The sequence below is a fragment of the Lepisma saccharinum genome, chromosome 3 (assembly GCF_977018435.1).
Source record: "Lepisma saccharinum chromosome 3, izLepSacc3.1, whole genome shotgun sequence".
Taxonomy (NCBI): Eukaryota; Metazoa; Arthropoda; class Insecta; order Zygentoma; family Lepismatidae; genus Lepisma; species Lepisma saccharinum.
This window is the reverse complement of record NC_139231.1, coordinates 117,509,873-117,524,713: the sequence shown is the minus strand read 5'-3', so window position 1 is coordinate 117,524,713 and position 14,841 is coordinate 117,509,873. Positions and strand designations below refer to the sequence as shown.

General features: G+C 39.6%; 2 protein-coding genes across 7 annotated transcripts in view; both read left to right on the top strand.

Annotated features, from left to right (window-relative positions):
• The window catches only part of Aasdh (Aminoadipate-semialdehyde dehydrogenase), a 35,395-nt gene extending 34,406 nt beyond the window's left edge, over nt 1-989 (top strand). For all 3 annotated transcript variants that reach the window (XM_083119253.1, XM_083119254.1, XM_083119252.1), the window contains exon 10: nt 307-989. In XM_083119253.1, coding sequence (XP_082975379.1) covers nt 307-876 — 570 coding nt within the window. In that variant the 3' untranslated portion in view covers nt 877-989. The remainder of the gene's footprint in view (nt 1-306) is intronic.
• Nucleotides 990-13,376: 12,387 nt separating this feature from the next.
• LOC145985346 (phospholipid-transporting ATPase VD) overlaps nt 13,377-14,841 on the top strand; it is a 203,236-nt gene continuing 201,771 nt past the window's right edge. For all 4 annotated transcript variants that reach the window (XM_083119250.1, XM_083119251.1, XM_083119249.1 and 1 more), the window contains exon 1: nt 13,377-13,567. The gene's annotated coding sequence lies outside the window, so the exon portion shown is untranslated. The remainder of the gene's footprint in view (nt 13,568-14,841) is intronic.

The window sequence follows — 14,841 nt, the reverse complement described above, 5'->3', positions numbered from 1 at the left end:
TTCTTCAGAAGTGTTTCATTATGTTTACGTTAACTCAAATAATTATATAAACTCATAAGAGAGTTGTACAGTGGAATTTCAATTTTACTTTCCCAAGTTTTATATTTTCCTGCATTATATAATACATTCAATCTTGATGGTCCCAACATAGTTAAATGTTATAGAAATGTCCTCTATTTTATATTTTCCCACATTTTATGTTTTTTTAGCTTGGTTCCCTAAAAAACGTAAAATCGAGGTTTCACTGTAAGTGCTTGTGCTATATTTGTAAATAAATCAGCAATTTGTATTTTCTTTCTCCCATAGTTGTGGAATTTCCAAGCTGGAGGTAGTGTGTTCTCTTCATTCTGTGTTCACCATGCCGATGAGCAAGGGGATAGCCTGATTGTGTTTGGTTGTCACGACAGCAACATTTATTGCTTGAGAGAAAATGGCGATTTAATGTGGAAGTTGAAAGTTGATTCCCCTGTGTACGCAACCCCCTTCATTTTCCCAGTGGGCCAAGGGACCAAGAATGCAAGCAGCGATCTCACGGAAGCGGCGCAAGCAGGCACAAGTGAAAACATCCAGTCAGATTACCAATTAAGTGACTTCCAAAGCACAAATTCCAAAGTGTTTTCTAGTGATAATTTTTACTCAATGGGTTCGACTCAAGTTGGGGATCAGAAGCGTGGGAAGGACGGTGGCAGAAACCACTCCTACTGGGTAATTGCTGCCTCCGTTAAGGGTTCAGTTTACCTGATGGACCTTACAACAGGTAAATTGAATCATTACTACTCTCTCCCTACTGAAGTGTTCTCATCACCAGTTGTGTGCAATAATCAGATAGTCATTGGCTGTCGAGATAATTATTTGTATTGTTTAGAAATAATTTAAAGGTGTTTTATATGTGTGTATATATGTACACATGTATATGTAAGTAAATGAAAATGTAATACATTTTATTTATGTTAATTATTATTACTTATTTGTAATAAATATGAACTGTCCAGTGAGTTTATTACTTTTTGAAGCATTTTTAATTCCCATTTTTATGAATAAATGTACAATAATGATAGATATTACGGCTAATCAATGTCTATGGTATTTGTTTTGTTTAAATTTCATCATGCCAGCATGGCATGTTAATTGGTCACCTTTTGATCTCACCACTAAATTTCCCAGGTTTGAGTCCTGACCCAGTCATAGGTGTTCATTGTGAATATCCCTTTATCAATTTCATCTAATCGTCACTCATTCTCATCATTGAAATTAGCCAAAAGTGGCAGATAAGTTATTTAAAATAACAAATATTCAAATACAAATTTCATCACCTGTACATGTTGTTCAGTAAAACAGCACATAATACACTAATCAGCTAAAGCATGAAAGGAACACATTACAAGTGCAAGTAACTGACACTGTTTGTAATATATGTTTAGTGAGCAGGGGGATATTTACTTTTTCTGCATATCTAGATAGATTTCCCTGATTTTATTAATTGCAGTAGCTCCTGTCATCCTCACATATCCATCAAAGTTAATCTAGATAATAAATGAATGTGCAAAAAAAGTAAGTATTTTTCTCACCTTTATAAGTAATTTTTGTTCTAAAATTTCCAACTTGTACAATGTCCACACATATATTATTGCGCATTTTACTTTTAAATATTAAGTGATAAATTAACTGTAAAGGACATTACAAGAATTATAAAAAATTGATAAATCCGAAAATGACGGGACACACAAAATAAAATTTAAAGAAATATTGGTGAACTCTGTACTTTGTAAATATTGGGCCTTGCCTGTATATCTATTCCTTGTGATGATAGCATCAGATAATGTTGAAAATATCTGAGAATTTAATACATGTTGTGGATTTGTTTTATTTTCTTGTTAATGAAGTGGACAACATGTGATAATAGGAATTGTAGCTTTCCTGGCAACGAGATTCGAACAAGTGTTCTCGGGTTACCACCAAGGTTAAGTCGATCATCATTCCGTGATGATGAGAGTAATGTATGCACTCGAAGCGTTGGAAGCCAACATCGACTTAACCTGGCTGGTAACCTGAGAACACTTGTTCGAACATGTGATAATGGAATATATATCAGATATAACGAATAAGCTGCCTTGGTAGCCAAGTTACACTGAGTGGCCAACTCACAATCAGGGACATGAGGGATCTCACTTTGGGTAGCAGTTCATGTTGGCTAGTCGATTATTTTTTTAAAAAATGTGTGTGTTTATGTACCCACACAAATCATAATTTCATTTATAACCTTCGTGATCAGTAATTCGAAGCATTGGGCACCCCCTCCCACTCATAAATACTTAGGTTGCAGTGTTGTTTATGTAACTAAGAAATTAAAAGTAAATTCCGTGAAGTGCAAAGACCTTTGCAGGGAGGAGCAAGCAAGGTGTTTTTTTCCAGGAGGTCCGGCAAACAAGGCATGTTTTCCCAGATAATAGTGTTGTCCCCTCAAAAAGCATTGTTTCAATTTGAAGTTATCATGTTTATGAAATAATTAACATATATTATTGTGGCTGCAATGATATATGTGTGAAACATATGATTTGAGGTTAACTCATTTTCCGGGAGGGGGGGGGGACTGTAGCCCCCTTTCCTTCTGGATGCCCATGCTGCCAAGTATTCGCATGGTCAATGCTTTTGCTGCTTTCTGGCTTTTCAGACACAGTTTGCTATTATTGCTCCCAAATTATCTTCACTGTGCAGAATTAACACAGGGTGGCTCTCACCGGGAATTATGTGTGGATTTTTCTCCATGGACGTGAAAAATTGCAACTTTTATTAATGCAAATCAGAATGAGTTTACTTTATTTATAAATGCCCTGAGATAAATTTTTGACAATTTAGCTTTTATTTTTATCGAGGAAGGGAAAGAAAGGAAAACTGCATGGAAAATAAAACTGAATTCTCTCAATCGGTTTGCTTCGTTAGTGTCCTTTGCAGAACAATAATCTATCTGACAGACGAAAGATTATTGCAAGATAAGATATGTTGAACTTGATTAGGTAAATTTGAGTTGGAAATTCTTATACAATTGACATTTTTGTAAATTAGTATCTCCTGTAATATTTGTGGCTTGTGTTTGTAGATGCATTTCGAGTCTGAGTATGTGAAATGGCAAATGTAAACTCCACACCTTAAATTAATTATTTTATATATATATATATATATATATATATATATATATATATATGGATAAAAGCAAGGAGGGCCAAAAGGGCTAAGTAAAAATCAAATAAGGTAAAAGGAAACACTCACCGGACAGTAGGAAAATTCAAAATTTTCGCTAATTTATAGCATCATCGGTGTGAGAAGAAACAGAAGACGGAACCGGAAGTTGGGGTCCTGCAGAGTTGCCAGGTCCCCATTGAAGAAGAAGCGGTGCGTAGAACGAAAAAAACACTGTTTCGTCACCAGGCTCGTCGTAAACTGTGAGTGTGTAGGATGAGTTGGGAGGGTGGGTGAGGGTTGGGCATTAATGGGTGGCCTTGTTCAGGCCAGGTGGAGTGGTTGCACTCATGGCCGATATATAGGCCCTCTCCCATCTTTTGCGAACAGAGGTGTTGGCTGGTTGGGGTAGGAGGTGGATGATCGCTACCCGGAAGCAGTCGTTGAAACTGATGTTGTGGTGGTTGGTGTGGACGGCGACAGTGAAGTCCAGGTTGTGGGTGGAGGAGCGGTGGTTATTGATGCGGAGGTTGAGGGCCGTTGATGTTTCCCCCAGGTAAAAATCACCACAGATGTTGCAGGTGAGGATGTAGATAAGGTTTGAGGCATGGCAGGTCCCTTTGGGATGGAGGGTAAATTTGCCAGTGGCCGTGTGCACCTGGAGGGTGTGAGAAGTGATGAGGATGGGACAGGTCTTGCACCTGGGTCGGTTGCATTTATGGGCAGGGGGGTGTTGGATGTGTGGTGAAGGAGTGTTGTGGACCAGGATGTTTTGGAGGTTAGGGGGGCGTTTGAAAACCACCCTGGGTTTGTCGGGAAATATGTTTTTGGTTTCGGGATCACTGTGGAGGATTGGGAGACGACGAGCCTGGTGACGAAACAGTGTTTTTTTCGTTCTACGCACCGCTTCTTCTTCAAAGGGGACCTGGCAACTCTGCAGGACCCCAACTTCCGGTTCCGTCTTCTGTTTCTTCTCACACCGATGATGCTATAAATCAGCGAAAATTTTGAATTTTCCTACTGTCCGGTGAGTGTTTCCTTTTACCTTATTTGATTTTTACTTAGCCCTTTGATTTATATATATATATATATATATATATATATATATATATATATATATATATATATATATATATATATATATTGCTCATATCCACTTGCTGGATTCTATGGTGCAGATACCTGGACGTTGAGAAGAAATGAAGAGAAACGACTCGAAGCTTTTGAAATGTGGACATGGCGAAAAATGGAGCGTGTAAAATGGACGGACAAAGTAAGAAACGAAGCCGTACTGAAAAGAGTTGGTGATAAAAGATCTATACTGGAGACCATCAAGAAGAGGAAAAGAAACTGGTTAGGGCACTGTCTAAGAAGAAACTGCCTGCTAAGAGATGCCTTGGAGGGAATGGTTGAAGGAAGAAAAGTCCGTGGAAGAAAGAGATATCAGCTTATGGATGATATTAAATTAACTGGGTCGTATGCTATTACGAAGCGTAAGGCAGAGAACAGGGAAAGCTGGAGATTGCAGTGAAAAACCTGCCAATTAGGCAGAAAACAATGAATGAATGAATGAATATATATATATATATAAAAATCAAATAAGGTAAAAGGAAACACTCACCGGACAGTAGGAAAATTCAAAATTTTCGCTAATTTATAGCATCATCGGTGTGAGAAGAAACAGAAGACGGAACCGGAAGTTGGGGTCCTGCAGAGTTGCCAGGTCCCCATTGAAGAAGAAGCGGTGCGTAGAACGAAAAAAACACTGTTTCGTCACCAGGCTCGTCGTAAACTGTGAGTGTGTAGGATGAGTTGGGAGGGTGGGTGAGGGTTGGGCATTAATGGGTGGCCTTGTTCAGGCCAGGTGGAGTGGTTGCACTCATGGCCGATATATAGGCCCTCTCCCATCTTTTGCGAACAGAGGTGTTGGCTGGTTGGGGTAGGAGGTGGATGATCGCTACCCGGAAGCAGTCGTTGAAACTGATGTTGTGGTGGTTGGTGTGGATGGCGACAGTGAAGTCCAGGTTGTGGGTGGAGGAGCGGTGGTTATTGATGCGGAGGTTGAGGGCCGTTGATGTTTCCCCCAGGTAAAAATCATCACAGATGTTGCAGGTGAGGATGTAGATAAGGTTTGAGGCATGGCAGGTCCCTTTGGGATGGAGGGTAAATTTGCCAGTGGCCGTGTGCACCTGGAGGGTGTGAGAAGTGATGAGGATGGGACAGGTCTTGCACCTGGGTCGGTTGCATTTATGGGCAGGGGGGTGTTGGATGTGTGGTGAAGGAGTGTTGTGGACCAGGATGTTTTGGAGGTTAGGGGGGCGTTTGAAAACCACCCTGGGTTTGTCGGGAAATAGGTTTCTTGGTGGTAGTGGTATGTGAGGCAGCTCGTGATATTTGCTTGGTGACCAGGATGGAGGATATCCACGGTTAACCAGGGCCTGGTGTAGGCGGAGGTTATAATTCTGGCGGGAGGTGGGTGAAGTGTTCAGGCGCTGTCCCCTGAGGGCCAGAGATAATGGAATTGCTTTTTTGGTGTGGAACGGGTGGGAGCTGGAGAAGTGTAGGTATTGCATTTGGTTGGTGGGTTTTATGTGGATGGAGGTAGTCAGGTGTCCTCCCTCGATGTGCACGTCCACATCCAGGAAGGTGATCTGGTTGGGGGAGTGTGTCCAGGGTAGCGTCTCTACGGTCAGTGTTGCCAGAAACAGTTGAAAGGAAACACGAAATACTTTAGCCAGTGTTTACTGTAAGGTTGGTGGGTAGTTTCGGGGAGGAGAGGAAAGAGTTACTGGTTGGCTAGGTTGAGTCCGGGGGGTATAGTGGCGTGCATGCCTGCTATATAGGCCCTTTCCCATCGCCTGCGGAAAGATGTGTCAGAGCGGGGGGGTAAAAGGTGGATGATGGCAACAGGAAAGCAGTTATTGAAGGTGATGTTATGGCTGTTGGTGTGGATGGCAACTGTGAAATTGGAGTTTTGGGTGGAGGAAGGGTGATTATTAATCCTTAGATTCAAGGGGGTGGAGGTTTCGCCTAGGTAGAAGTTGCCGCAGATTTGACAGATGAGGGTGTAAATTAGGTTGGATGAGTGGCAGGTGCCCTTAGGGTGAAGGGTGAACTCACCTGCCGCTGTAGGGATCAGGAGGGTGGGGGAGGTGATGAGTATGGGGCAGGTCTTGCATCTGGGTTTGTTGCACCTGTGGGCTGGGGGAAGGGGTGCAGAAGGGGTGGGGGTGTTTCGGACCAAGATGTTTTGGAGGTTGGGGGGGCGACGGAAGACGACCCTAGGTTTTTCCCGAAAGATGTCTCTGGTCTCGGGATCACTGTGCAGGATGGGGAGGAGGGAGTGGAGGGTATGTCTGATTTTCGTAATGTGAGGGTGGTATTGGGTGATCAGAGTTGGAGGGTTGGTTTTGGGTTGTTTGGTGCGGTTGTGGGAGTTAGCTCTAGTGATTTGTTTGTTGATGAGGGTGGAGGGGTAGCCACAGTTGGTTAGGGCTTGGTGCAGACGTAGGTTGTAATTTTGGCGGGATGAGGGGGATGAGTTGAGGCGCTGGCCTCTGAGGGCAAGGGAAAATGGGATGGCTTTATTGGTGTGGTAGGGGTGTGAGCTGGAGTAGTGGAGATACTGGAGGTGGTTGGTTGGTTTGATATGTATGGATGTTTCCAAGTGGTCTCCCGCAATGTGGATGTCCACATCGAGGAAGGTCACTTGGTCTTTGGAGTGGAACCAGGTGAATTTGAGGGTGGTGAACTCATTTAGTCGGTTTAGGAATGTTGTGAGGGAGGGTTCGCCATGTGTCCAGAGGAGAAAAATGTCATCAATGAATCTTAGCCAGAGGAGTGGTTTCAGTTGCTGGGAGTCAAGGAATTCCTGTTCCAGCCTGCCCATGAACAGGTTGGCATAAGAGGGGGCAATGCAGGTACCCATAGCTGTGCCACGTATCTGCAGGTAATGTTGGTCACCGAAGCAGAAGTTGTTGCAGGTAAGTACAAGGTTAGCTAGTTGTATCAGGAAGTGAGTGCTGGGATTGTGGGGTTTGGGTCGGCTGTTAAGGAATGATTCCGCGGCACGGAGGTCATGGGTATGGGGAATATTTGTGTAAAGGGATGTGACATCAACTGTTGTGAGGATGGTGTTGGGTGGTAGGGATGGTAAGTTTTGGATGATGTTGAGGAAGTGGTTGGTGTCACGGAGGTAGGAGGGCAGGGCTTGGACGAGGGGTTGGAGGTGAGAGTCTAGAAAGGCTGAAATGCGTTCAGTGGGTGAATTGTAGCTGGACACAATGGGTCTCCCGGGGTTGTTAGGTTTGTGAATTTTCGGGAGGAGGTAGAAAGTGGGGGTGCGGGGGTTGTCAGGTATGAGTGAGGAGGTGGTGGAATTGGATAGGCCTTCAGGGGGTCCTCGGGAGAGGACAAAATCCCGAATTTTGTCTAGGTGTGTGGTAGATGAATCAACCGTGGTGGGCTTGTAGGTCGATGAATCAGAGAGTTGACGGGAGGCTTCCGCCACGTAGTCAGAGGAGTTCATGAGTACTGTGGTGGACCCTTTATCAGCGGGGAGGATTTTGATGTCTGGGTTGTTGCGGAGGGACCGGAGGGCTTGGTGCTGGGCTGGGGTTAGCTTGTGGTGGGAAGGGGGGTTTTGGAGGTATGTACTGTCGGAAACATTGTTGACAACAGAGGTGATGTATCTTTCGAGGGGGTGGTTGTTGGGAAGGGAGGGGGGATCATGGGGGGAAGGGGGGCAGAGTTGGAGGAGACTGGGATGTATGTCAGAAGGATTAGCTTTGGAGGGGGGATTCTTGGCCCAAAAGTATGTCCACCTAAGTCTGCGGGCGAAAGTTTGTATGTCAAATAATAGCCGGAAATTGTTAGGGGTGGAGGCTGGGGAGAAGGTAAGACCTTTGGAAAGTACGTCAATTTCGGTGGTTTTGAGGTTGTGGTTGGAAAGGTTCAAGATGGAGGTGCAGTCAGTGGGTGGTTGGGGGTGAGGAATGTCAGTATGCTGGGGGGATCTTTTGTCCGAGGACTGGTGCTCTTCTGTGGTGTGGTGGCTCCTTCATTATTTGTATATATATATATATATATATATATTTGAATTGAATAAGAATTTTTCAGATACATTGCAATCACAAGACCGTTTATATTGTTAATATACTGTATTTGTTTTTTTTTTTGGGGGGGTGAGAGGTGGTAATGGAAAAAAAAGGCTGAAATAGAGAAAACCGCTTCTTGTAGCCTTAAATGTTTGGGAAGTTCACCTTGAAAACTGGGAATTATACTTGAATTTTATCATGGTCCTAGAGTGGCCACCCTGCAACATGAAAATTTTGGAGCTTCTTCCACTGCTGTATTGAACCAAGGGCTGACTTCATTGGAAGTGATAATTTGGTAAAACCTCAATTTAATTTATTATGTACATGCAAGATATTGTATTATACAACTGTCTCTCACTTATTTTTTCATGAATATATTCATCATTTCTATTTTTGCAAATAAATTTAACCCTCGAGGTCTCAGGTTTCATAAATTTACGTAAGGACTCAGGTGGGGTGTGACACATCCCATTATGTATCTGAATATGAATATTGTCAACATATAACTATTTGTTTATGTAATACATTTATTTAGGTGCACATTACATTCCATTTGGTACATTTTGTAAGAAGAAGAAACGTGTCTCTGCATGTTAGAGTAAAAAAAAAATTTGTTCCATAACATGCGAAAAACGTTTAAATGAAGAAAGTCATCTTGTCTTTCTTCATATGACAAATAATAACACTATATAACCAAGAGAATTATAAAACATTCTGAAGCATACACATCAGGGATACATGAAATATCGAGTTAAGAAATGTACATAGTCCCTTTGATTAGATAGTGGCATCATTAATTGGACTCACTTTCACCTGCATAGTTTCTACAAAATGGAATGAGGTGCTCCATGTACAGAATCCCCTAGAACATTTTGCAATCAATTTTGGACTTTCTGTCCTCAGAGACTGGGCACATACTACATCTTTGTTGTTTAGCTCATTTTGGTAGAGGTTGAGACCTATTTGATGGTTCTCTACAGACAATTCTTGTTTTTCCTTTCCTCTGTGAATGGCTTTACAAGTTCTGGGCCAAGATATTGCAGGAATGCTTGCATTACCATGTTGTATTTGGAATAACTTTCATAAAAAAAACAAAAAAAAAAAAAACACCACCAGTGGACAAGGCCTACTGTTTCTAGAGACATCATATTTAGAAGCCTACAATGAGCTTGTGTAGTAATTTCTGATTTTTGTAATTATCCTATGCTGGTATCAATTTCTGCATCATGGTGCACTGTGGCAACAGCCAACTTGCTCTTGATCATCATCTACTTCTTGGATCGTTGGCTGGATTGACTCTTGTGCAGTTTCATACGACATCAATTGAAAAGCAAGTTTTATTAGGTACTAATCTTTAACATATGGGATATGAAACACAAGTGTAATACAAATTAGAACACTTACAAACTATAATAATTTTTCTCTAACTTACCACTAAAATATTTTTGTAGTTACGGGATTACTCTGGTGTGGTGTGTCACACCCCAAGCACAGTTTAATACAACACAGATTAATGCTAATAGACAACTGGCTGATGGTTATGGCCAGGATCTCTTTCTTGCAACTCAACTTGAAGGTACAGCTTTCTCACATCATACAGTGATCAACAAATGAAACACACACACACTTTATCAGCAGCAAAGAAAAATAAAACCCTTTGGGTGTTTCACACCCCACCTGAGTCCTGAAGGGTTAAAATGCTGGAAAAGTGTGCAATGACATAAAATGTAGCATAGTGGGAGAACTGATGACAAGATTTTTGTAATTTCTAAAATAATATTCATCTCGCCTTATTACAACTCTCATGCACACATTTCTGATTGTATGCTTATCCAACTGTAGTGATTAGCATCTACACTTGAAGATGAGATTAGCTTATTAAAACAAATACACTGAAAAAATATATTCTTAGCTGTTCAGAAATATTTTCTTCAAGTTCCTTAGGTGATATGACCCATTGCATCTTTTGATTGGCTGAAGGAGATAGGGAGATGTTGGGTAGGGGGGGGGGGACTTGAAACAAAAATCTTCTTGCATTCTCTGGCCGAGCAGTTGAGAAGGCATTTAGGGGAGCTATTTTCAGTCTGCCTAGTCATACTGAGGTGAAAAGGAATGCAAAAATGGATGTCTTGCATGAATTGCGACTTCAGTAAGATAATAAATATTGCAATGTAAAACTTAGGCAAGCTGTAAGATTGAGTGATCTATCACTGCTAGACACTATTCCACAAATCATGGCACTGCTCACAATCTTGCTGCCATAAGTTCCAGGCCCAAAGTCCTCATCTTTGTGAAAGTCTCTTCAATTTAATCAAATCACCATTGATTCTGTCATTGCAGAATATAAAAGGACGTTAAAAACTGTACGTGTGCGAGTATGTTGTTCCTATTTGTCTTTCTTTATAACTACGCTTCGGAGATTAACTAGGTTCATATGAAAAACTAGGTACTTAGCATAGTACCACGTCAAAATGTAATAAAAGGATTGTGGACAAGAGTTGGTGTGGATACATTTAAGATGATATATCCCCACCATAGTTAATGTCTGAAACGTAGTTCTAAAGAACAACATACTCGCATACGTAAGTACAGGTTTAACGTTAATTTTTTAACATCCTTTTATATTCTGGAATTGTGAGTAATATGCACCAAACCTACAAAATGCTATCTATCATTGCAATTAGTCAAAAGTACAGAATAGCAATATGAGGTAAAAAATGCAGTCGTGGGGGTCAGATTTATTTGTTGATCTGAAAAGCTGTGAAAGGGATATATTTGTATAAATTGAAACCTGTATAAACTTGAGTAGTGCATTACAATTAAGAGGTAAGTTGCATCTCCTCCGCCAATCTAAACATTCAAGTTTGATCTAGGCAATAATAATAAAAATTTACATTTATGTAGTCACAATTTATAGCTTCAGAATGATGTCCTGGCCGCTTAGCTAGATATTTTGCTGCCCTAGACAGACCCCCCCCACACACACACTACCTAGTAAACCACTGACATTTTATGTGCATCCTTTAATGTTTTTTTCTGATGCCATGGTTTGTGATATTTACATCCTTCAGATTTTGAAATTAGGAAACAAAGAAAATATAATTTCAAAAATATATGTTATATTTAAAGATTCATAGTTTGTATTTCTGATAGATATGTCTTAGTGTCTGAAGAACATCTTTCAAAGCATTCTATTGCTACCACTTTGGCAAACAGAAAATTCCAGCATTGTGTTTCCAGAATATAAGCTTACAAGTAAATGAACAAAAAAGGATGATAATAATAATTAAAATAAAACAGTGTGCAATATGTTCTCAGTAGAAAAAATGTAATTTAAAATTATTCAACTCTGCTTGAAAAAAATAACATCGTTGTAAAGTGTGTATTATACACAAGTAAAATTTACAAAATATTTATGTAATCCAACTGATATCACAAAAAGAAAATAATAGAATTTAACTTATCTTTCTTTCAATGAAGCAAAATTATCAATTACCTTATTAAAATTAACTATTTTTGCAATTTCTTTTTCAATTTACAATATTGAGATATCAAAGGTCAAGTAACACCTTGTATGTTTTCTTTCTCTCCTTACCTCTGCCAAGTGTACATGTCTCTGTCCCACATTCGCACTTTGTTGTCCAAGATTTTTTTAAATGGCATCCTGGGCCTGAGCCCCCTAGCCTTTTTTTTTATGACCCTATCAACTGTTAGTCGATTTTAGTCATTTTTCTAAGTTTTTTGCAATATGTATTTAGTTCACTATGCACTTATTTTTCACAAGAATAAAAAAAAAACATATATATATATATATATATACTGTTTGTTAGATCGTCAAATTACATTTTCTTGCATATCCATAAAGAAGCCATATAGTGGGAGGAATAGGATCCGTGAGCAGGGCAATTAGAGATGTAGGGAATGGAACTCCATGGCGATGCAAACCATTATATAATTTATCGTGTTCCCTGTCGAAATTAGGACATTGTAGAAAGAGATGTGTGACATTTTGATTAATTTCTCCACATGTGCATGCTAGTTTTGTTGTAATATGTAATTGTGCTAAATGATCGTTAGTGCGAACATGACCTGTATGTAGACGTATTATAAAAGTAATAACTGATCTTGGAAGATTGTATGAGTAGTACCAAGGTTTGTTTTGTGAATGTCCTGCAAGCCATTTATATGTATTGCCCGCGGATTGAAATTGTTCCATAGCCTACCACTGGCTATGGGCCAACAATGCAAGGTTATTAGAAGTATAGACAGGAATGTGCAGAGACTGAAACAGTTATTATTGTAAATCCCTGGCGAACTTCAGAATTCCTCTTATTTTTTTTATAATCATTCGGTTACCCTTGTGATTTTAGTATGGTGTGATCATCAGTCACTAGCGCAGGCCGTGCTTTAGGGGAAGGGGGGTGTTGATAGGATTGCAGCTATGGACGTCCACAGGATTTCTCCAGGGAGGAGCATGGAAGGTATTTTTTTCCAGGTGGGGGCAAACAAGGCACATTTTCCCCCAAAATAGTATTCTTCCCTAAAAAAAAATAGCTTAAATTTGAATTTATGGTATTCATGCAATAATTAACACATATTATTGTGGCTAAAATAAAATTATATGTGTGAAATACATAATTTTTGGTTCACTTCCATTTTCCAGGGAGGGGCCACGGCCCCCCCCTTCCGGACGCCCATCATTGCAGCCCCTCCCGAAATTTTGAGAAAAGAAAATCAAATCAAAACAGCAAAACAAAAGTGGTAAATGCAAACTAGGCTCTCAAAATTACTCCGATTACCACTTTTATCTTTGATAATTACGAAATAATTTAGTGTATTGCGCCTCCCCTAGTACGGAACATAACTCTGGGGGAAAAAAGTCCTCCGTACGCTAGTGATACCAACATTTAGCTTTTTGACGTACAAATTACGCATGTAAACATATTGTCCAACTGATTTCAAATGTGACTACACGACAAATCGTGGCTGTATGTGGACTTCGGTCTTTGATCGAAGCGAATCCCCAGAGCGGTCTTCGGTTGTTTTTGTGTCGAACGAACTCAAAGTTCCCCGCCAGATGGCCTTGATGTCAGTCGAGTTGGAAGTCTCGTTGACGTTGGTTGGTTGTATGAAGTGGGGACGTGTGCGAAATCGTGTGTATGAACTAATTTCGTGAATAGTTTTATTTTCGTATCAAACAAGTTATTTGTGAATATCATGAACTTTTCAGTATTATCATATGTGCCGAATTTGGCTTTCTCTTATGTATAAAAGAAAAAGGAACGGAAAATAAGGTAAGGAATAAAACAAACTGTCACACGTTACGTGTTTGTGCAACGCTTAGTACTTGTGAGGTGTATTGAAAATTCATCAGTGAGGTATATCTTTTTGACCCAGCTGTGAACATACCATTCAAATAGAGCAATTTATGGATTTCTAATAAGTTAATTACATGACACTCAAACAAAGCACATTGGGTTAATTGACGAATTGTAAAACTGCAAGTAGAACAGATGTTTTGATAATGCTATTAAGAGATTTAGCACGTGAGGTACAATATTTTTTTTAGTTACATATGTAGATATTGTGTGTAAGATGTCAACATTAGGGTCAGCTTTCGACCTTCCTAATGTTATTCAACTTTACGACGGACAAGCGTCTGCCTATCGCATTGACACAATTACGTCCATAGTTTGTTCTCGCGTCTTTCTACCGAGAGATCTCAAAGAATAGGATATAGATTGCATGTGATAAATGAAAGTAATAGCGAATAAATTCATGCCTTTACTACATCTCAAATACTAAAGTTTTGTAATGGAAATCTGAATGTGAACACTTGATCAATTGGCGCTCGGTATGACGACTTGGATTGTTATGAACTACTAGCAAACAAATAATAGTTATGATAATTAATTTTCAAATGTTATTACTATGATACGGTCGGCTTGAGAGAAATTTAAAAAAAAAGAACCTTATTCATTTGGAACTATACCTAAAGATAATTTCCACATGTAGTTTTACCTTCTCAAAAGAGACACCATGTAAATCACTTCACATATTTAGTCCGTATTTTTTGTTAAAATTATGCACATAGACTACATGATATCCTACATAAGAATTTTAACTACTTTCATGCTTACAGATATTTAATGCTGCTGCTTCTTATTATTAATAATTTTGTAATTTAGTTTTCTTGATAGCCTACATGTCTATAATATGTGGATGTTACAGTGAACTAGTACAAGCTAATGCATTCAGTTATATGGAACTGTAGATTGAGTAGTATGCATCATACAGTTTTATTATTTTATCAAGAAGTAGTCTGAAAATATGTCCAGATTTGATGTTCATCTAATCAAGAATCAAATAAGACAATAAATTAGCCAGATATTTTCGATTTTTATTTTTAATGTTTTTAATTCATGATATCTATTTGCATGGGATAACACTCAATTTTGTGCTGTTCCCCCTTTGTATTTTTCATAATGGTGATTAGGTGTCTTGAAACTTTTTTTCCCCTTTTAAACAGTTCAGCAATTATATGGTAAATTATTGAGCTTCCTGAGAT